General features: G+C 37.2%; 1 protein-coding gene across 2 annotated transcripts in view; it reads right to left on the bottom strand.

Moving 5' to 3' along the window:
- LOC109689162 (ATP-dependent translocase ABCB1) overlaps window positions 1-1,471 on the bottom strand; it is an 86,309-nt gene extending 84,838 nt beyond the window's left edge. For both annotated transcript variants that reach the window (XM_074064847.1, XM_020167905.2), the window contains exons 1-2: window positions 1,346-1,471; window positions 792-862 (exon numbers count right to left, since the gene is read on the bottom strand). In XM_074064847.1, the coding sequence (XP_073920948.1) occupies window positions 792-856 (65 nt within the window). In that variant the 5' untranslated portion in view covers window positions 857-862; window positions 1,346-1,471. The remainder of the gene's footprint in view (window positions 1-791; window positions 863-1,345) is intronic.
- Between the last annotated feature and the right edge of the window lie 23,369 nt (window positions 1,472-24,840).

Genomic DNA, 24,840 nt, shown 5'->3' with positions numbered 1-24,840 from the left:
TTCAGTGAACTAAAAACAAACTATTAAATATCACGAGTTGATACTGAAGCTTCCAATTCAAATTTAACATGATTTTTAGACACTTAATTGATTCCACATTTGTATTTTTTCTCATACATTGAAAAATTTAGTTTCTAATAATAGTAACACATTCACTAATTTGCATTATCTGTCATTATATTTACATTGCAATTTTCTGCTAACAGTGAACCTACAGAGGGAAGTTTAAATTGTTGTGTACAGTTGGAGCACTGTGTTCAAAATGTACTTAAAATAAGCATCTTCCTCTCTTCTTTATATACTACATATATAAATTAGTCATATATATAATATTAGTCATTGCCAGTTCAAACAAAGCAAAAACAACTTAAATGTAGTTTTGGCTTCTGTTCCATCTGCCATTCCACAAACATGCAATGTTTATGTAGCTGTTTACTAGAAGCATGATACTGGACCATACAGCAGAGCTCCAACAACAAATGTCCCAGGTGAGTGGACGGCCACAATTGTTTATAAAACAGAATGTAATAAAACAAAAAGGATGAGAGCAATGGCCTGTGTGGTGCCAGAAAATACAGCAGAGCCTCACCAACTCCCAGGGAGCATGAATGTGCTTGCTCAACTCAGCCACGGAACTTCTGCTCTAAGCAGAGGACTACTTCCCAAGGCTGTCTTACATGTTTTAGGATTAAAATAACAGCCTCCCGACCTTGATTACAGAGCTGGAAGCTAGAATAATTGGCTAGAGCTCACAAGCCATGTAAACTCAGAAAGTGAAACAAACCGGCTACCTTTTTTTGCCCATCTTCAAGAAGTTCTTCCCTGCTTCTCCACTGCGGTCCTCTTCAAGATCCATGGCGACCTGAGGAGAAACCACAGGCCATTAGCGAAAGCTATGGCCCACAGGAGCCAGAGGCGATGACCTCTCCTGCCCTGCGGAGCCTCAAGGGCTGGAAGGGAGCTCCAACTGCGCGGGCTCCAGGGTCCGGGCCAAGGCTCTCATGCGCGCTGCGCCTCGGCCCGTGCACTCGGGCACGGAGGGACGGCGGCGGCGCGTTCTGGACCTGCTTCGCTGGCCCCACAGGTCTGGCTCGGGTTTCCCCACCACAGAGATGCTTCCTCCGGCTCCGCCCGCGGACTCCCGGTGTCCGGCCCCGCGCCGCTCCGTGCGCTCAGGGCAGCGGATCCAGAGCTGGTGGCTAACAGAGAAATACCGGCTGGGAACTGTCTGGACTCCTCGCGTCACTCTAAGACTCGGGCCACTTGGTCCCCATGGACTTTCTAAGAAGCCCTTCTCCCACGGGGAGCTAGACTGTTCTGGGAGCTGCCCTCTTCTGGTCCCTACCTGGAGCTTTCCTTTGGAACGTCCACCAGGACAAGGATTTTGGAAGAAGAGAGTCGGACTTCAGTGGAAAGGCTAGCGGTGGAGAGCTTCTAGAAGCACTGCTTGATTGCCCGTTGTCTTCTTGTAGATAGGGGAGTAAAATGCTCAATCCATGCCCAGGGGAAGTCCTGCCCAGCCAATCAGCCTGACTATTCGTGACTGTGCAGCCCTGCTTGATTGAATGCTGATTGCTGAAGAAGTTGCAAAACAGGGTGGATCTCCAGGAGGAATGTCCTATCTTCTGCTGCCCCTCTGCAAAGGGCAAGCAGAGAAAGGCACATCGCCTGAATCTTCAGGGACACACGTACAGAGACGTGTCTGTACCTGTCCACGCATGTCTTCAAAATAGCGTACGAAGATACACAATTGGCTCCCTGGGTGTAGCGTTGCCAAGGGAAACTTTCTCTGGCACATCATCTAATACAGTTAATGAAACGACCTTGGACATTCACCAGTCTCTACCTAAATTTCCCTTACCTGTAGCACCTCTAAAAAGTCTTGAAGAAAAAATTTTCAAGTCTTTTTTCGGTATGTTTGACATTTTCTGAGTTATAGTTGATCATCTTTTTAAATGACAAATACAAGGAAATAAAAAGGTGGATATTTGAATATGTAAATCGAGATGGGGATTTCAGGATGGTATTTAAAAGTGTGTAATACTTCAAACTTTTAGCTGTCAAATCAATGCCCATGTTTTTCCCTGAGCATTTGAAATTCTCACATTTTGATCTAGGTCGTTAAACATAATATTTTGGCATATTATTTATATGTAATTTCTTTTGTATTTAGTGCTAATAATTTAATATTTTTCCTATCCAGTATTTTCTTCAAACTGAAAAAAAGTAAGTGCAATTTTCACAATTCGGATTCACAGAGCAGTATTCACACAGGAAAGGCTTGAATTCCGCCCCCCCCCCCCTTTTTTGGAGACAGAATGAAGAGATTTGTTGGATTGATAACCTTGAGAAAGGATGGGATCCAATGCTGAGGAAGAAATGTTTGCTGAAAATGGGAGTCAGGACAGTTCATGTACAATAACAGGTGGAAGAGAGGGTCAGAGTCCACAGGCCAGGAGGTGAGAATGTACAAATGTTTGCTTCTGATTCAGTAGTGTCCCCTTATCTAACAGGGATATGATCCAAGCCCCTGGTGGATGCTTTGAAGCCATGGATAGTACTGAGTCCTATGTACAGCATGTTCTTTCCTACACATACATATCTATCATAGAGTTGGATTTATAAATTTGACACTGCAAGAGATTAACAATAACTACTAATAAAATAGAGTAATTATAACATTATGCTATAATAAAAAGCATGTGGATGTGGTGTCTGCCTCTGAAAATATCTTAGTGTATAGTCTCCCCTCCTTGTGATGGTGTGAGAAGATACAATGTCATGGCTGACTGCAGGCAACGGGAACCACAGGAAGTATAACTGTGGAGAAGAGGAACTGTTGTATTTCAATTTTCTCATTGAGTTTGGAAACCAGACATTTGGAGAAAGGAGAGGTAAGACAATTTCCTAAGAAAATGGAAATGTGAATGAATTGTAGAAGCAACTTGCACTTGAGATGGTGGGGAAACAAACAAGTTGATAGATCTGAGCTTCAAATTTTAGGTCACCTCTGGTCAAGCATAGATGAGTCAAACTGAACTACTCAAAGACTTACAACTCACTTTGCATTCAAGTGGTAAAAGTGTTTAAAATGCCTGTTTGAGAACACATTTGAGAATACATTTTCACTTACCTTACAAGACCCTTCAACAAACCCATAGCCTTGCACTTCAACAGTTAGACTTTTAAGTTTCTGATGAATGCTATGAATTTTTCTCAGGAAACACACACATAAACACCAGTATTAACTTGGGGTATGCATGGACCATTTACTACTTATTCATAGGTCCTAGAACCACTTCTTTGTGATCCTGAAGAATACATTGTTTGCTCTGAGGTATACTACTTCAATTGCAGGGAGTGAGTTAGGCCACAAAAATGTATAGTGCATTTGCATTCCCTTCATGGTATTCAAAGGGACCTGAAAAAAAATGTGTATCACCACTGAACTGGCACCTTTCTTCTATATCATAATTCACAGAAAGGAAGTCCTCAGTTCTCTCTGAATCACTGGCTCATAGTTTATAGTGGAACAATCATATCTTTCAGATCTGTCTGTCTGGTAGCTCAGGAGACCTAATGGGTATATTTATGCCCATTCTGATCCTGCCCACTTTTTCATGAAGTCTGAACACAAACATTGCTCTAATAGTGTAAGAGGTTTTTACTAACCATACTATGCTTCCGAATGTACTACATTGAGAGACAGCTGCTGAACTCATCTTTCTATCAATAAGGGAATTGCAGGTAATTAAACAGCCATTGAAATTTGGCCTAGTTTGAGAACAGAAGATCAAGTGGTTGACCTCTGTTGGCCACAATTAAGTGTGTTTGGTTGTTTGGTTAGTCAGTTTTTTATTGCTCTAACTAATACCTGAGGGAAAGAAAAGAAGGAAAGATTTATTTTGGCCCTCAGTTTCAGAAGATTCAATCCAAGATTGTCTGCAGCTATTTCTTTGTGCCTGAGGCAAGGCAGAAAGTCATGGAGGCAGGAGGGTGTGTGGCAGAAGCTGCTTACCTCAGGGTGGCTAGGAAGTGAAGAGATTGACAGAAAAGGGCAAGGAACAAGATATCCTTAAAAAGAATACACCCACTTTCCCATTTCTTCCTTCTAGACCTCACTCCCGAAAGTTTCCACCACTTCCATCAAATTATGAACCCGTGTATGGATTAAATTCACAGATTAGGTCAGAGCCATCATGATCCAAGCACTTCTTAATGTTTATATCCATCAACTGTGACCAATCCTTAAACTCATACACCTTCAGAGGGAACACTGCTTGTCCAAACCGTAACACTTGTGTTATACCCATTTTTAACTCTGTTAACATATGTATTATACTGTCTCTCCATCACTCAAAAATTAATTGGTTTTTGTTCTTATGAAGATGTAAGTGATCTCTTTAGGTAGAAATACTATTACCAAATTTACCTGGCCCACCTATATGTAAGGATAAGCAGTGTGGTAGTCTGAATGTTTGTATCCTTCAAAGTTCGTTTGTTGAATTTCTAACTCCTGAAATGATGGTATCTGGAGGTGGTACCTTTGTAAGGTGATTAGACTTAAGGATAGCATCCTTATAAATGTTATTAGGGTCTGGAGGCATGGCTCAAATGGTAAAATGCCTGCCTTGCAAGCATGAGGCCCTGAATTCAAATCCCAGCACTGCAAAAAAGAAGATATTGGTTGAATGCAGTGGTTTAAGCCTGTAATCCTAACTTCAGAGGCAGAGATTTGGAGGCTCACAGTTCAAGGCAAGCCCAGGAAAAAAGTTCATGAGATCCCCATCTCAATCAATGGCTAGGCATGCTGGCACATACCTGTTAACCCAGCTAAGCAGAGAAGCACAAATAGGAAGATCATGGTGCAGATGGCCTGAGCATAAAGTGAGAAACTGCCTCAAAACAAAAACAAAAACAAAAACAAAAACTACCACAGGGCTGGAGGCATGGCTCAAGTGCTAGACCACCTGCCTGGCAAGCATGAGCCCCCCAACTTCAACCTCCAGTACTGATGATAAATAAGTAAGTAAATAAATAATAACCACTACAAAAAGGGCTACTAGAGTGACTCAAATGCCTGCCTAGAGAGCATGAGGCCCTGAGTTTACCCCCCTGTACTGCCAAAAAAAATATGATTGGTATGCTTATGAAACAAACCCCAGAAAGCTGCCTGACTCCTCCCAGCACTTAGGGACATAGCTAACATGTGCCTCCTATGAACCATAAAGCAGATATTCACCAACACTCATCAAGACTGAGCCTGTCTTGATCTTGATCTGCCTCTAAAACTGTGAAAAATAAATTTCTGTTTTTATTAGCCACCCAGTTTTTGGTGCTTTATTATAGCACCCAAAGTAGAATAAGACTGATGACAATCTGACTTTGTTGCCTAATAACATGCATTGGTTCCCAACAGATGATACGTATGAGTATGTCTCATAAGCTTGAGACATACTCAGAGTTACTCAGTCCCCATTAGAGATGTAAATAAACATGGCTTCAAGAAGCATTTCTGTAGTATCTGGGTCACAGACCATGCCTGCGCCCAAGTCCTGAAACTATGGGCCTAATTTGGCCAATGTGTGCCTTTTTTGTAAGCTAAGAATGGTCTCTGCAGCATTTAAATTATTACTTTTATTTAGAAGGTAAACAAAAGTTTACCTACTTATGCATTTTAAATCACTAAAAAAAAAAGAAGAAACATTTGTGACACCTGAAAATTACACAGAGTTTAATAGTCCGTATTTATAAATCAGGTTTTAAGGAAACAATCTCTTCCATGTTTCCTGCATCTGATTTCCATAATGACACACTGTAGTAATTGTGACAGAGACAATATGGTCTGCAAACCTTAAAATATTTACAATCTGGCCATTTGTAGAAAAAGGTGTTGTATTTGAGATAAAACCTTGATTGAGGTGATGTATCTAAAGTTAGTAAATTTGTGCTAAATTCTCCCACGTGGCAGTGGTAGCACATGCCTTGTTCATTTCCAGCTCTAGTGAGCATTTCCTTAGTGTAGGGGGAGGAATGGACAAGTGACCTAATAAATGTATTTGGACATGATTAGTACAGTGATAAAAAGATACTCAAAATGCTTTGGGAAGGAAGGGTACCTGATTCCTTATATAAGAATCGTGGGAGTCTTCCAAGAGGAGGTAATCACCAAGTTTAATTAGCACCTTTCTCTTACCTGCAGAAAACATGTTCTGTGTAACAACAGAAATCATTTTAAAATAAAGATTAAATAAGTCAATAAAGTTAATGTCTTTGCCACTGCTACTCCTTTATTCTCCCCTCCTGTATACCCTTCCATGCCTTTCTGAAGGCAACTGGCTAGCTCCACTGTAATTTTTATTCTAAGACACTTACCATGCTGTCATTAATCTGTGCACCTGCACATTTGGAATCCCAGATACCCTAAAGTCTACCTGCCTGAGCGTGAGGCAGGGAGGTCCCGGTGAAGAGGGAAATGTGCTCTGTGATGCTTCTGCAAGGAAAATCAGTTACTAGAATGCTGGGGCTTCAGCTATTCTCAAGCCTCTATTCTTTTTTGCCCAGTGACAGGCAGAACTTCATTTCCTCTTCATGGGGTAGACTAGACTCCAGGGTTTCCTTGTTGGAGTAGTTTTCCTTGCTTACAGAGACTTGGATCTGTCAGGGCTCTTGAAGGCCTGAGGGCTAAATGTGTAGGCTGACTAGACAGCTTTATAAAGACTTCTTACGTGGGCCCATCCTCCTCTGCTGCTACAGTAGCTCCCCTGTGATCTTTCTCTGCCCCTGCTGCCTTGCCGGATTATCAGACATCAGTCTTCACCCTGCTAACTTTTTTTGGTGGGGAGGAGGCTGATTTCCTGACACCCGGCTCCTATCTCTCTCTAGCTTATTGTTAGGATCTGATTGGGCAAAAGTGAAAGACAGCCAGGCAACTGAAAAAATGACACAAATTCTTGGCATATTGGCTAGGACTAAAGACTTTGCAATATTTGAGTTGAAAGGGATTTAAACCTCTAGGCATAGGATATGGAGAAAATTAGGAAGCATGAGAGCCTAAGCCTTGAGGAAGGCTATAACTAAATCTAATATTAATTGAGCATTTAGTTTGTACTGAGCACTATATTCAGAGCTTTACATTCATTAAATCCTATAATCCTTTCTTCCATAGGTTGATGCTGTTACCATATACATTTCTCAGAAGAGGAAAATGGCGTCTGGAGAGGTTCAGTTAATTTTAGTTTACGTGACTATAAGGTCACATAGTAAGTAGCAGAATCAGAATTTATCTCCCTGTAGTCAGGCATTCAGTCCATGGATGGAAGGAAGTACAGGGAGGAAGAAAGGAAGACACTAACATATTCATCCAGAAATTACAGGAAATAAGGAAATTTGTAATATCACATCATGATCAGTACCCAAAGATACTTTTTAAAAATTAGCACAAATTAAATTGTACAAAGTAAGGAGTTTCATCATAACATTTCCATACACATATATACAGTATTTTGATTATATTCACAACCTCTATTGCGCTTTCTTAACTTCCATTTTTCCTCCCTTTGTCTTCCCGTTCTACCTCCCTAATATGCCCCTTTCTTTTATTTTCATGACCTTGGTTTTGGTTTTGTTCCCCTAGCTTCCACAAATGAAATACTTGTCTTTGTGGGACTGGCTTAGATCACTTAGAAAGGATCTCCACTTCTACCCGTTTTCCAGTAAACATGATTTCATTCTTCTTAATGGCTGTCTAAAACTACACTGTGTAATTACATCACATTTTCTTTGTCCATTCATCTGCTGATGGGCATGTAGACTGACTCAATATTTTGGCTATTGTGAATAATGCCAAAACAAACATTGATATATGGGTATCTCTGTAGTAAACTGACTTTGAGTCTTCTGGGTATATAACCAGAAGTGGTATATCTGGACAATGTGGACACTCTATTTTTAATTTTTGCAAAACTTCCAGACTGATTTTCAAAGTTGCTGGGCTAATTTATATTCCCACCAGGAGTGAATAAGAGTTCCTTCACCCCTCACTCCTCATCCTTACCAGCATTTGCTATTTGTTTTCTGCATGACAGCCATTCTTACCAGGGTGTGGTGGAATATCAATGTAGTTTTAAGTTGCATTTCCCTAATTGCTAAGGATGTCGAACATCTTTCCATGTATTTATTCGTCATTTGTACTTCTTTATTTGAAAAGTGTGTTTCATTCCATTGCCCATTTATTTACCCACCTTTTGGCTGTTTGAATTTTTGAGTTCTTTGTACATTCTAAGTTATCAATTCCCTGTTGGATAAATATCTGGCAAAGATATCTTTTTTACTGTGTAGAAGCTTTTTAATTTGATACAGTTCCATTGGTTATTTCTTGATCCTATGTCCCAAGCTATTGGAACCCTATTCAGAAAGTCCTCACCTATCCCTATATCTTTGAGTGCTTTCTCTATATTTTTCCTAAACTAGTTTCAAAGTTTCAGGTTTGAAACTTTGCAGTAAGATCTTTGACCCATTTTGAGCTAATTTTTTACAGGGTGAGAAATAGGGAAGTGGCTTTAGTCTTCTACATATAGTTATCCAGTTTTCCCAGCACCACTTGTTAAAGAGGATTTTTCAAATGCTTTTGACCCCTTTGATGAGAATCAGATGGCTGTAGCTGCATGGACTTATTTCTAGAACTTGTTTTCTGTTCTATTTGTCTATGTTTCTTATTTGTGCCAATATCATGATGTTTCTATTATTTATACCTCTGTATTATAATTTGAAATCAGGTATTGTGATACCTCTACTCTTTTTGCTCAGGATTGCTTTGACTATTTAGAGTCTTTGAATTTCAGGATTGATTTTTCTATTTCTGTGAATAATGTCATTGGGATTATTCTGACGGGACTGCATTGAATATGTAGATACTTTCGGTAATATAGCCATATTCACATTACTAAATCTGCCCATCCATGAACATGGGAAGTCTTTCTATCTTCTTAATTGCTTTCCTCAGTGTTAATTTATAGTTTAAGGGTCTTTTAGTGTAGAGGTCTTTCAACTCCTTGGATAAGTTTATTCCTAGGTATTTAAGTTTTTTGATGCTATCATGATGGGATTGTTTTATTTCTTTTTGCCTATTCATTGTTGGTATATAGAAAAATACTGATTTTGTGTGTTGATTTTGTATCCTGCCACTTTTTAAAAAAATCTCTATCAGATCTAACAGTTTTCTGGTAGAGTCTTTAAGGTATGTTAGATATAGGATCATGCTATCTGCAAATAAGGGGAATTTGACTTCCTATTTATATCCCTTTTATATCTTACTCTTTTCGCATTGCTCTGGCAAGAATTCAAGTACTATGAGCTAGAGGCATGGCTCAAGTGGTAGAGTACTTCCTAGCAAGCCCAACGTCCTGAGTTCAAACACAAACACCTTAAAAAAAAAGAATTCAAACATTATATTAACTAAGAATAGAGAGAGTGGACAGCTTTCTATTATTCAGTTTTAGAAGAAATGCTTTCAGTTTTCTCTTAGTGTAATGCTGGCTACAGGTCTGTCACACATGGCTTGTATAATGCTGAGGTTATGTGTCTTCTATTCTTAATTTCTTCATGGATTTCTTGATGAAGGAATGTTAAATTTTGTCAAAAGCTCTTTCTGCATCTATTGAGACAATCGTGATTTTTGTCCTTTCTTCTGTTTACATGCCATACTTTTTTTTATTGATTTGCATATTTTGAACCATCCTGGAATTCCTGGAATGAAACCAATTTGACCATTGTGCATGATCTTTTAATGTGTTGTTGAATTTGCTTTGCAGGTATTTCATTGAGAATATTTTTTGGCAATACTTGGGATGGAACTCAGGGCTTCATGTTTGCTAGGCAAGTGCTCTACCACTTGAACCACTCCCTCAGTCCTTTTTTTTTTCATATACGGCCTAATGGTTAAGAATTGCTTTAATTTACACTTATCTTGGAAGATCTTATCTGACCACTGACTTTAAGGGATAACTTTGCTGTATATCATAATCTTGGTTGGCAGTTTTCACTTTTAGAGCTTGAAACATATCATTCCGTGCTTCCTGACTTTTATGGTTTCTGCTGAGAGGTATGGTGAAATTCTGATGAGTTTGCCTTTTTAAATAGTTGATATTTTTCTCCTATAGCTTTCAATATTCTTTCTTTGTTTTATGGTCTTGACTTTTTAACTATAATGTGATGTTGAGATGTTCTTTTCTGGTCACATTTATTTGGAGTTCAAAATGCCTCATGTACTTGGATTTCCTTATCCTTTAGATTTGGGGAATTTTCTGCAGAAGAAAAACCAAAGGCATAGAAAACTTTCTAATCATATCTTATGCCCTAAAGCAAAAAGGGCTGGAAGTGTGGTTCAAGTGGTAAAGTGCTTGCCTAGAAATTATGAGGTCCCCAGTATTGCCAAGGGGAGAGAGGAGAGGGAAAAAGAAAGAACGAGAGAGAAGGAAGAGAAGAAAAAGGGGGGAAGAGGAAGAAGGAGGGGAGGAGGAGAGGGAAGAGGAGGAAGCAGCAGCAGGATGATAAGCAGTTCCTATGATAGTAGGAGTATGAACAAAGCAGCCCACAGGGCCTCCCCTATTAGTGAGAGCAACTGTCAAGGTCAAGCAACAGGATCAGAGTTTGCCTCAGCAATGACAGGGTTGCAGTGGCAGAGGTGAAAGTGGCAAAAGCCCTGGTGGAGGGACTGAAGCCTGCAGGGACAGTAAAACTGACTTTGGCTGATCAGGTTCAGAAGCCCAGTAGCAGAGAGATGCCTCTTATCATAGGTCCTGGCCTGTAACACTCAGGGCTAAGGCCTCACCCCAGAGGCATGGAACCATGCAACTGTGCAGTCAAATGCCTCTTGCCTCCTCAAGTGCAGGAGCTGAGACTCTCTGCAGGATGCCACCTGCCACTGCCTGCTCTCATCCACTCACCACTTGCAACACCAGTGAGGACCTGGAATAACTACAGAAGTTTCTCATCTCCCCCTGGTTTCTATCTGGGCCTAGCAAAGGGTGCCAGCCTCCTGGTTTGTCAAATTGCTACTTTCACAACACAGTCCTTAGCATACTTAATGGCACCCATCTTGCACTGCAGTAGGGGTGTTGACCCCTACCAAGCCTGAATTTGCTTTTTCCTTCAACCTGACTAATTTCCAGTGACATTCTGTCATCCCCCTTCCAAATTGTCATTCACACAGCTATCTCCACTTTTTGAACTATGCTTATCCACAATCAGCATCTTCCTATCCTATGCCTTTATGAAGTCATTTCACCAACTTCTCTGAACTCTCCCAACATTAGATTGTGTAGCTGCTACACTGTGTCTGTACTTTATTAAGGAAATGATATTAATGATAACTAAATTTTTTCTACAGGATTGCTGTTCAAGAGGAGCCTGGGCAGAAGTTGGAGAGACCCTATCACAACCATTGAGCTGGTCATGGTAGAACACACCTGTCATCCAGATACATAACAGGTATAAATAAGAGGGATTGTGATCCAGGCCATCCCAGGCAAAGAAGTAAGACCCTGTTTGAAAATAACTAAAGCTAAAGGGCTTGACAGTATGGAGCAAGTGATGGACCACTTGCCTAGCAAGCAGGACACCCTGAATTTAAACCCCAGTACAGCCAAAAAAAATTCAGACTTCAGAGTCGAAAAATTTAGATTCAACTCCTATATCTGTGTGTGTTCGCCATGTAAGACTTTTCTGTCTCTCAGCTATCTCTTTAGTAAAGAATAATGGTTCCTTATATTGCTATTGCAAGATTAAGTGATTCGTGAATTTAAAAGGTTTGTACAGTGCCTGAAACAACTTAACATTCAACAATGACTCTTCATGATAAAACATCCTTCTCAATCTCTTTTTGATCTTCCCTGACAATTGTCTGCACTTGTGCATTTAGCTGCATTTATTGATCCATAAATGTTTTACCAATTATTCTGCTTACTACTACAGAAAGATTGCCCTAGGTTCAATAGCAATAGAAAATAAAAGTTAGCAACATAAATACTCAAGAAAATAGAAAAACATAATACCTTTTCACATCTGTGTTGCCACTTCTCCTGGCAACTTTCCCACTCAGCAAAAAAGACAAAACAAACAAACAAAAAACAAGTGAAATGATGTCACTCACTATCCTGGGTTTCCCACCTCACTCAACACAAAATCCAAAGCCTCCCCATGGTGTATAAGTCCCCACGTGATCTGGCTCCCCTCCCCTCCCACCTCTTTACTGTCTCCCCCATTCATCCTGTACCAGTCTCACCGTCAATATTCTGTTCCTTGAACATCCTCACATGTTCTCACCTCAACCATTGGTGCTTACTCATACCTGGGCTTAAACTTACTTCCCTTTAGGTAAGGTGCATATCGTGACTCATTCCTTCATTACTCAAAGTCATGCTATCTTATTCAAAATGTTGTGGAAATATCATCAGACAAGAAACCAAACGACAATCAGAGAAGTAGGAGAACTTGGATTTATTTTATTTTTATTTTATATTTTATGCAGCAGTCCCAGATGAGCTCATACTCAAAATTCTGGGACTCCAGCAGTGAAATCACAGGATTCTTAAAGGACAGTGCAGGGGATCAGGTTGTAGGGAACGTTCTCAGTGGGCTCACACTGAGGTTAGGGACCCAGGGTTGTTCAGGTAGGAGAAGCAGTGTGCCTGTTTCTGAAAGTCTGCTTACAGAAGTAGACAAAGAAAGGTGGAAATAAGCAGCAAGGAATCCATAGAGGGAAGTCTGTTAGCAGAAGAATACAAAGAAAGTGGTTATCTCCCCATGGGAAATAAATGAGCCTGGACTCATTTATGGCTTAACTAGCAATTTCTCATGTCCCATACCTGCTTTGAGGAAATTTTCCTGTTCAACAGCACCTAGAAAAAATTGTCTGGCATATGTGCTTAATAAATGTTAGGTGAAATAATGAAAAAATGAAGTAACAGCTTAGCTTAGCAAAATGTAGACTCAGTATAAAATTATAGGTTTTTGGTTCTAAAAGAACTTTGCCCTTATTTTGTATGCTGCTTAAATTTTTTAAAAAATTATTTGAAGATACTCTTATTGGGATGATTCTCCATAAATCTGGGCTTGCTGTGCCACAAACATTAACTGTTTTCCTACCATATGCTAAACAGTGTGCTGAATTGTAATGAGTCATAATTTAGACATTATACCCTGCCTTCAGGGAGACAGTAGATTATTTGTAGCATTTCTGCTGCCCAGATAGAGTCTGAGATCATTGTAGCTGGGATTGTGTCTTGTTAGTTTGTATAGCACTTTGTACAGTACTTTTCCAGTGGTAGGGATTCCATAAATACTATTGTCAGGCTAGTCCTTGTTTCCTTTGAACCTGTTTGCCTTCCAAAATAACATTAGCTTTGACTGAAACACACATTTCTACCCTACCAAAAGCAAAACTGTATGCAAAGGTCTATCAAACAACTCAATCATAAAGGTATAGAGTATGTTCCATAAATGTTCTATAAACGTATATAAACTGGGTTTTTTCCAGTGCATTGACTTAAGTGTTAGATATCAGAAGTAGAAGGTCCAGCAGGGTTAACTACACTCATGAGCCCTCTTTATCTTATAGCCTCTCAAACAATACACACAATGCCTCCTTCCTTTTTGCTGTTACCTATTCTGGCCTCAAAATCATGATCCTCCTGTTTTGACCTCTGGAGTAGCTAGGACTACAGACACATGCCACCATGCCTAATACAAAATGATCTTATCTCCAATTGCTTGCTTTTAATTTTCTATAAATTTCTCATTAACAAATGTTTATACTTCTTTAATGTCTGTAAATATGTTCCAGAAATTAAGAAATTTAATTTTGAATGCTGGGTGCTGGTGGCCCACACCTATGATCCTAGCTATTCAAGTGGCAGAGATCAGGAGGATCACAGTTCAAAGCCAGCCTGAGCAAATAGTTTGTGAGATACTCACTATCTTGAAAATAAAAGGCTAGAGGTGTAGCTCAAGAGGTGGAACCCCTGCCTAGCAAGCACAGGGCCCTGAGTTCAAACCCCAGTACCACACCCCAAAAAAGAAATTTAATTTTGATAAATATGTTACAAAAAATTAATGAGCTATTTAACCTGTCTTCCTTTCTGTTATGGTTTAGATCTGAAATGCTCCCCAATGGCTCAGGTGTTGAAGGTTTTGTCCCTAATGCATCCATGTTCACATGTAGGACTTTGGGAAGTGATTAGAACCTGAGGGCTCTCTCCCAATCAATGGATGGTTCATAATTTGATGGGTTATTGAGAGGTAGTTGAAACAGAGAAAGTGGGACTTAGGTGGAGAGAGTGGATTCTTGAAGACCTTGGAGAATGTATTTTGTCCTGGCCTCTTTTCACCCACTCTCTGCCCTCTCTCTGTTTCTTGATCACCATGAGATGAGGAAATTTTTCCACATGTCCTCCCTGCTATGGCAGAGATCTGCCTCACATTACCTAGAAGCAATAGAACCATGCGACCACCAACTGAAACCTATGAAACATGAGCCAAAATAAACTTTCCTTCTTTTAAATAGTTTCTCTCAGACATTTCTCTCAGATGTGTAAACCTGACTAACTTGATATCCTCTCCTAAGATTTTTAATTCTTCAGAAAGTTTTTCTTCTCCTGACCCTTTTATTGTAAATCTTGTGTTTCTTTCCCTGATCTCTATAATGTCTTATTTCCCCTATCTCTCCTAGCTATTCCTTTAGCCACTTTGAATCCAAATTGACAGATCCTCAAAGAATATATCTTAAGAGAAGGAATAGAAAGTCACCTTGATGAACTCCATTGACCTGAGGCATAGAAAGGCCATAACAGAATCTAGTGCAAAGAGCAAGACATCTGACTCACTTATGCTAACAATAAAAATCTACAACAAAAGACTCTCCACCCATTTATGTGGAACTGATTTTTATGCATGACAGAAGAGACTGTCTTAATGACAAGGACACTGAATGACTATGCTGAAGTTCATGGTAGATTACATCAGATTGCTTTTTTTAAAATCCTATATTAAAACAATCCAAAGTCTTAAATTTAATTTGGTAATTTCCAAAGAAGTTGTTTATGAGGCTATCATTTAGCCAATACTGCACAGACCTGAACTTGGATGAACTGGTGATCATACAGAAATAATTTTATTGAGAATTAATTGATCTTATTGATTTGCTCAAGGAAAAAAGTGATTTCTACTCCTCTGTGATCCTACTCCTTATTATAGGTACCTCTTATTTGATACTTATTATTACCATTTTATATAATGGTGAATTTCTTATGCTATTTGTAACTTAGGCAAATAAAAAATTAATGCTTGTTAAGAATATGAAGTGCTAAGAATATGACATGAGTGACAACTTACTGAAGTTAGTAGGCTAACTAATAGGCTAACTGCCTGAGTACTTTGCAAGTACTGTTGCTACCAACCATCATCTTTAAGATCCTATAGTACCTTCTTTCAAACTCCATTACAGAATCATTCCTGTGAATAAATCGCTTTTCTCAATTACAATAAATATACCATAAAAACACAAGAAGATGTTTTAGGTGAATGATGGAACTAGGGGAGAGGGAACAAAAGCATAAAAGATGAGATGAAGTATTTAATCAAGAGGGTATAATTCCAGCTTCAGCACTTATTACTGAGAATCTTTGGACAAGTTACTTCATCTCTCAAAAGTCTTGATTTCTGCTCTGTTAAAATGGAGACATTAAGAGTATACACTCAGGGTGTTTCTATGAAGTAAATAAGAGATTTGGAAAGTGTTCCCTATAAGGAATTTTATTCCCCATATATCCTAATAAAGATTGTCAATAGAATACCAAGACATGAATAAAATTTAAAAACTGAGAGGAAAAGTATAATGACTGGAAAGTGTTACTGAGGGATATTGACATGGTAATAATTATAAGTGATTGCCTTAAATAAAGCTATAAAAAATAAAAATAAAATAAAAGCTATAAAAAAATTATTTTGAATAAGTTCAAATTTAATGGCATCAAGACACCAAATAGCTATTTATTGGAAATATTAAAATGGGTTTATATTTTAATATATAAAGAGCTCCTGTAATTGGATTAAAAAATCTTCAAAGGCCCAAATAGAACCGGGAAAAACACAAAAACAGGGAATTCACATAAAAAAGAAATAGTACACTATTATACAAAGAGGGACTTACTGAAATATCCATGCTAATTGTAAAGAAATGCAAATTAAAACACCAGGATATTTCAAAAATAAGGCTATCAAGTATTCACAAGAGTGAAGAAATATAAGTTGGAGTTGAAATTAAGATGAATAAACAATGTGGCCACATATGCCTTAAATATGTTTTACTTATTAACTCAATTTTCAGAAATATCTTAATACAACAGACACATAGATGACATTGGTGCTTTATTTTATAGCAGTGAGTGATGTGAAGTGACTCAAATACTTACTCACATATGTATAGCTTAGTAAATTACGGTGCACTCACTTAAGGAGAGTAATAATGTAAAGTCTGCTTACAGAATTTGAAATAACATCAGCCAATACATATGCTAATAAGCAAGGAAAAAAGGCAGGGAAAATTGTGACACCATAATATTACCATATAAAACAAATCAGTTGCTATAATACCAGAAACAAACACATCAAAATGTTACAGAGTGGTTATCTTTTAGTGATGGGAGTTAGTTGAGTTTTTTTTTTATTTAAACTTTTCTGTACTTTGCAAATTTCTTATATTAAACGTGTGTCCTTTTATAATGGAAAAAATAAAATGAAACTTTTTTTCATTAAGCATGGGGATAGGGCAAGGGTCAGGATCCTGGTTATTGTTACCTATCTCTCAGTGGGATTTAGTGTGTATTGACTCACATTTAGTGAAGGCCAAAGTTAACTGGCTAAAACAAGTGACATTGAGAATTCCCAGGATTCTGTATTTCTTCAAAAATTTCTCAGATTTCTGAAAATTTCCACAGCATGTTTCTAAGAAAGGGAAAAAGGACAAGGCAAAAAACACAAGGTAGAGACAGATATGAACTCAAAGTGAAAAGGAAAATACGTAGTCGATCAAGATAGCCGATTCTAGTTTTGCTTTCGTCATCAACTGCCTAGCTAACTTGGATACATTTTTTTTCTACTTTCTATTTTAATATAACCTCAAAGAGCTATTGAGAAGATCAAAGGTCTAAAGATACTTTTCCTGACTACGAAGACAATAAAGAGGAGAGATCACTTAAGGACTTAATTGTCACACCCTTCAAGAGTTTAGGTTCTGTCGGAGTAGGAATCTCACCTCCCTTTATGTTGTATACAAAGTGGAGCACAGATAGTATGTGCTCAATTTCTGTCTGATAATGGACTTAAGAGAGATTTCTGTTAATAACACTATTTGAAAATTTAAAGTATATCCAAACAAAAATGTATTTTATTTTTTGAAAATTTAAAATTAATACATATTAGTTGTACAAGGGGTTTCATTGTGATACACTCATATATGTATGTAATGTACTTTGATCATATTTATTCTCATATTATTCTTTCTTAGCTCTCTTTTTTAATAATTTTAATGGGTTTCATTATTCTATTTTCATAATGAATATAATATACTTCAATTAATTCATCCTCCTATCACTGCTTCCTCTTACCCTCTCCTTCTGGTTTCCCTCCTGACAGTGCCCTTTTTACATTCATGTCTTTTTTTTTTTTTTTTTTTTTGGTGGTATTGGGGTCTGAATTTAGGGCATCAGGCTTGCTAGGCAGGTGCTCTACCACTTGAGCTACTCTATCAGTCCTTTTTTGTGTTAGGTATTTTTGAGATAGGGTCTCACAAACCATTTCCCCAGGATGGCCTCAAACTTCAACCCTCCTGATCTCTGCCTACTGAGTAGCTAGGATTACACATGTAAGCCACCAGTGCCCAGCTTCGTGTCATTTTTTATAGGTCTTTATTTCACAAATGATAGAAAACATGATAATTGTCTTTCTGAGTCTGGCTTATTTCACTTAATATGTATGATCTGTAGTCCTATCCATTTTTCTGCAAATGACACAATTTCATTCTTCTTTATAGCTGACTAATATTCCATAGTGTCTAAATAACACATTTTTCTTATTCATCTGTTGATAGTTAACCATGGCTGATTCCACATCTTAGCTATTGTGAATATTGCTGCTATACACATGGATGTGCAGGATCTCTATGGTATACATATTTACATTCCTTCAGATGTATACTCAGAAGTGCTGGTTCAATTCTGAGATTTTGAGGAACCTCCATACTGATTTCCATAATGGCTTCACTAATTTAAATTCACATAGTGTGAATTTAAATTCCCCACCATGCCCTCACATCCCCCACAGCATTTGCTGTTTGTTTTGTTGATGATAGGCATTGTGACTGGGGTGAAATGGACTCTCAAAGTCATTTCAATTTCCATTTCCCTTATTTCTAAGGACACTGAATATCTCTTCATGCATTTATTGGCCATTTGTACTTCTTTTGAGAATTGTCTGTAGAATTTATTTGCCCGTTTACTGTTTGGATTATTTGCTCTTTTTTTGTTTAATATCTTGAACTCTATATATTCTGGATATTAGCTTCCTGACAGATATATAGCTGTATGTGGGGCAGTATGTCCCATACTGTAGGCTGCCTCTTCACTCTGGTAATGATTTCCTTTGATGTGCAGAAACTTTTTAGTTTGATGCTATTCCATTTGTCAATTTTTCCTTGATCTATTGGAGGTCTATTCAAAAAGGGTTTTTTTTTTCAAACTTATTACCTGTATCTTTAAGTGTTTTCCTATAGTAGTTTTTAAAGTTTCAGGTCCTCCATTAAGGTCACTGATCCATTTTGAAATAATTTTTGTACAGTGTGAGAGTTAGGGATCTAATTTCAGTCTCCTATACATGTATGGATATTCAGTTTTCCTAGCACCATTTGTTGAAGAGGCTCTTCAATATATGTTTTGGCATCTTTGTCATAAATCAGATGAGTTTAACTGTATGACTTATTTCTGGGTCTTCTATTCCTTTGCCTACATGTCTATTTTTGTGCCAGTACCATGCTACTTTTACCATGGTTCTGTAGTATAATTTGAAGTTAAGTGTTAATGATCTCTTCACCATTACTCTTATTTGCTCGGGATGACTTTGATTATTTTTCAATGTAAAATGAAATATAAGCCAGACTTTGTGTCACACATTTTCAATTCCAGCTCTCAGGAGGCAGAAGGATTAAGAGTTTAGGACAGTCTGGGCTACATACTGAGACCATTTAAAAAATAAAATAAAATAAAAACAGTGGTGGGAAGCTACAAATAATGAGCACCATTTTTTTGCAGATTTAATAAATTTATTCTAAAGATTATTCCTAAGGAGAAATTTCTTTGCTGCTCAGTAAGTTTTAGGATGGAGTAATCTTAGTGTATATTGATTTAATCATTCTGTTATAGCCAAATCTTTTGCCATTAGACACCATTAGCACTGTGGAATTTCTGATATAAAAATAACATTATCTTAGAAGGTGCCTGATGTGCCATATCTGTTTAATTTTCTAAATTGTTTTATGATTTGGAGTTTGAGCTTGCCAATTCTAAACTGAGCTCTCTCGGGAACGATATGAGGTCAGTTCAGTGCACTGATGTTTACTGAATTATGTTTTTAAAAGGTTTTGTATCTTTTTCATAGAATAAGTAAAGAAACATTGCTCTAGTAGACCAATGCATAACTGCTTGCATCTGATTTTATAATTATTACTTAATTTAGGAAATACTTTATTTTTTTTTATTTTATTCATATGTGCATACATTGTTTGGGTCATTTCTCCCCACTTCCCCCTTCCCCCTCCCTCCCCTCCCCCTCCCTTAACCCCCCCTTACCCGACAGAAACTATTTTGCCCTTACCTCTAATTTTGTTGAAGAGAGAGTATAAGCAATAATAGGAAGGAACAAGGCTTTTTCTGGTTGAGATAAGAATAGCTATACAGGGAGTTGACTCGCATTGATTTCCTATGCATGTGTGTTACCTTCTAAGTTAATTCTTCTTGAACTAACCTTTTCTGTAGCTCCTGGTCCCCTTCTCCTATTGGCCTCAGTTGCTTTAAAATATCTGCTTTAGTTTCTCTGCGTTGAGGGTAATAAGTGCTATCTAGTTTTTTGGGTATCTTATCTATCCTCATATCTTCCTTGTGTGTGTTCTCACTTTATCATGTGATCAAAATCCAATCCCCTTGTTGTGTTTGCCCTTGATCTAATGTCTGCATATGAGGGAGAACATACGATTTTTGGTCTTTTGGGCCAGGCTAACCTCACTCAGAATGATGTTCTCCAATTCTATCCATTTACCTGTGAATGATAACATTTCGTTCTTCTTCATGGCTGCATAAAATTCTGTTGTGTATAAATATCACCTTTTCTTAATCCATTCATCAATAGTGGGGCATCTTGGCTGTTTCCATAACTTGGCTATTGTGAATAGTGCTGCAATAAATATGGGTGTGCAGGTGCCTCTGGAGTAACCTGTGTCACATTCTTTTGGGTATATCCCCAAGAGTGGTATTGCTGGATAATATGGTAGATCAATGTTTAGATTTTTAAGTAGCCTCCAATTTTTTTTCCAGAGTGGTTGTACTAGTTTACATTCCCACCAGCAGTGTAAGAGGGTTCTTTTTCCCCGAATCCTCGCCAACACCTTTTGTTAGTGGTGTTGCTACTGATGGCTATTCTAACAGGGGTGAAGTGGAATCTTAGTGTGGTTTTAATTTGCATTTCCTTTATTGCTAGAGATGGTGAATATTTTTTCATGTGTTTTTTGGCCATTTGAATTTCTTCTTTTGAGAAAGTTCTGTTTAGTTCACTTGCCCAGGAAATACTTTATTTTAAATTTGTATTAGGAATTCATTATCAACAATATTAACTGAGCACCTAGTAGATATTATGTTCTATCCTAAGTAAAGGATTATATGTCTATGAGCAAAACAAAAATCTCTACTCAGATACGTTTGGTGGTGGGGATAGGACAACAGACAAAAACATAATGAACACATGATTTCATGCACTGAAAGGCAGAAAGTACTATGGGGAAAATGGACCAGAGGAAGGAAAGTAAAATGTCAGGCAGGGAAGGACAACAGTTTTCAGTAATATGGTCGGGGAAACCTCACTGAGGAGGTGAAATTTGAGCCAAGATAGGACAGTGCTGAGGAAAGTTTTGAGTGGTGAAGTTAAGATTTTGGAAATATTTCAATATTAGTGTTTTTAAAGTTATTTCTTAAAACACAGTTTCTACCATAGGGTAATTATCATGTTGCAGTGTTTTTCTCTAAATTAATAAATGTCTGGGCTTGTAAGAGATGCAGAGGTCATCTTAGGTAGTTCCTCAATACACTGAGTCTGAAATGCTAAAGAACTTGACCAAAGCCATTAAGTGGAAAGAAGGACAAATTAACAACAGAGGTTTTCTGACATGGATCTTGCTCTTCTCCCTTTCATATTAAGAGGGGGAGTCTCATGGTGGGGATTTCAGATTGGCTAGCACAAGAGGGACAGGGGAAATCCTGTTCTGTTTCACATTGACTGTCTCTCATCTTGACTTTACTTTTGCCCTAGATTAGCCAGACCAGCCCATTTTAGTTACTACTCTTCAGAATCCAGTAGAAGGGCAGTAGGTAGTAGGATGCAGTCCTATTTGTCCCAGCAGTGTTTGTAGTTCAAGTATGTAGGATTCCAGGGCTGGCCAACAGAGGCCTGAGGTTTATTTTAATTTGCAATACTTGAAAGAAAAAGATAAAATGTCACTTATTAAAAGTTGCATTTTTGCTATGCTTAATAAAATTGTGTATAAAATATCTAAAACAAAATTTACTCATAGAAAATGAGGAGAAGATGCTAATCAAAGTAGCATAATAAAAATTTGCAATACTCGTAGTTTCTTCTTTTAAATTAAAAAACAAGAATTCTGATTCTTATCTTTTAGTTTTTTTTTCTTTTATAGTCTGCCTTACAGTGAAGTGCTCTATAATTCTGCCAAGTAGTTTATTGTCTCTATTGTTTGACATAGAATTACATGATCTTGTAGTTACTGTGTTTCTACTAATTGAAAAGTCATACTGCAGTGTTCTTGTGTAGGAACTAGCTAAATTTACAACTGCTATTGCCAATGTAAAATAACACTGCTTTAAATGAAAAGGCAGTGAATATGAGTTTTTTCTGAGCCAGAATATGAGTGATCTTGACCCAGGAACACTGATTCAGGTTATCCTGAATGGTATGCCTCACTGTGAATGTGGTTACATAAACTTTTATAATCGCAGAACAAAAGAAAGGCATAAATCTATAATTTACCAATTCCATCGGTAGGAACATCAGGTAGGCAGACTACGGGAAATCTCTTTTGTATGTTTTAGATGTTTTCCTAAAGTATGCTTAACATTAGGGTTGGTGGAGGCTAGAGGTCTGCTAAGTTTAGTAATACATTCTGAGATGTTCATGTAATAGTTATGAGAATATTTGGTCAGATACAAAAGTCATAGTATTACTAAGACAGCCCAAGATAATTTTGACTTTTGATCTGCAATATTTTATTTTTCCACAGTTATGATATTCTAGTTTGTCAAGGTCAAGTAATCTGTATGATCCTTAATATAGATGCAGCTTCTTCTGAGAACTTCAGCTCACAGTTCTCCCTGTGGGTCAGACACCACAGTGTACATCCAGTATGCATGGAAGGCCAGATGCTGTTTGTATTCCACAGAGTTAAGAAGCCTATTCTAGGATCTGACAAAGATAAGGTTGAGTAGGAAGGAAAGTGGTGTTTGAGAGCGGGAAAACAGCTACAATAATCAAGAACACAATATGGTCTAGAGAAGAAAAGGCAGCAGACGAGAGAAATGAATGTCCTAAACAATTGAAACACTCTATGTTTCATCATAGTCTTTAATCAGATTAGCAGTATTTTTCCTATATCTATAGTCATCCATGCTTCATGCAATATTTTATTATCTTTTAATTCTATATTTTGGCCAATTTGACTCCAGGTGTATAATCTCATGAGGAAATATTATTTCTAATTCTATGAAGAATTTAGTCTTTAATGTTCAAATTCCTATAAATTTTTTTGGCTGTTAATAATTTGACTCATTATTTTGCTACTTCAAAAGATTCTACCCTGGGATGACTGCATAATAAAGGAAGTTAGAAAAGTATACAAAATCATTTTGATTCCTTTTTACCCCTAAAATCTATCCCTTTCACAAATGACAAACATTGTTAGTCAAAGGAACAGAGACAACAGTTCAGATTTATAAAAAAATTGGGTCTCCATAGATTCTGTGGGCAAAAGCAAATAATTGCTGTTATTTTGTAATATCAGCCATCTACTTTCCTTTGGTAGAATATGGGTATGGTTTAAGGTGCTCTATGACTATAATTGAGGATTATTAAAGACTCATTTAATCAAGAAACATGGGCTCTTGAGAGTATTTTGTGTTACAATTCTGCATACTATTTTTCATAATTGAGTCTTCCCATTAAAATTTTAAATGTTCTTCAGCCATAACTTTTGTACTAAAAAGTGTTGGCCATTGTCTCATAGCTACTTTAGATTTTACCTTTGTCAATAACTATTGAACTCTGGTATGTTTTTATCCACTTTTGTAATACACAATATTTTTTCTTTTTCTTTTTTTCTTTTCCTCCATTTATTTTATTGTTTTTACATTTACTTACATATGTAATACACAATATTTTAAGAATTCTCCATTTTTTCTTCCTTTCATAAAAAAAGATATATGTCCTATTTTAAAAAGTGAATGAATTATTTTTTTTAAGGAATGCCTTTCTTTATAGCAAATTCAGCTGGTTCTAAAATTCCTAGTCCAATACTTCCAGCGAGGTTTCTTTTGTTTCTAGTGTTTGGCTAATTTTGATAAATATATCATGAATATTGTTGTCACTGGAGACTAAAATTGAGTTTTCATCAACCCAAAACCTAGAACTTTTTTTTGTCTACGATATACCAAATAATGAGAGAATTATTTGGGGGAAGTATTTAAAATTTGAATTTTTTAAAGTATGAAGATTCAATTTAAGTAAGGTAAAAGTTTAGGGAAAGCAAAGGTCATAAAATGTAATTACTGAGACAATATACTATCATCATCATTTGTAGTTTCACTAAAATCATCAAGTTTAGCAATATTCTTATCATAAAAGAAAATATACCAAGGCAAATTTTAAGTAAATTCTATAAGTTTTATATGAAGACATATAGTACTATAAAATACTTTCTAAAAGAATGGGTTAGTAGAGGAGAATCAGAGGGGCTTAGAGCTTATTTTTTTTAGTAATCTCTATTGTTAACATAGTTGAAGACATTACCCAGTTTTTTTGATGCGCACATGGATGTGTCCACAGAAAGTTTTGGGACACATTTGAGGTGAGAAATATGAATGTAAGAGCAAGTCCTGTGAAGTTTTATGGGCCATAAGGTGTTTAATAGTACCAGATAGGGTCATTTTAACTGAAGCTGAAAAGAGTCTTTGATGTCTCCTTCAGTGTACAAAGTTGCCTGGTTTTATCCAAATAGGACATTATGACATAAAGCCAAAGGAATAAAATAAACAAAAATGTTTTAAGACACAAAGCACAAGAAATAATAGAATTATTGCTTCTTAGGCAAATTACTTAAAAGATGAAGGAAATCTCTCATAATTTCCTATTAAGAGCAGATCAATGCTCAAGGCAAACTATCATTTAAACACAGGGATCAAACTAGTTTTATACCAATGTAGCTTTGATATCTGCAGTGTTTTAAAAACTTATAAA

The sequence above is a fragment of the Castor canadensis genome, chromosome 2, assembly GCF_047511655.1.
Source record: "Castor canadensis chromosome 2, mCasCan1.hap1v2, whole genome shotgun sequence".
In the NCBI taxonomy this organism is placed as follows: Eukaryota; Metazoa; Chordata; class Mammalia; order Rodentia; family Castoridae; genus Castor; species Castor canadensis.
This window is presented reverse-complemented; position numbering and strand designations above follow the sequence as displayed.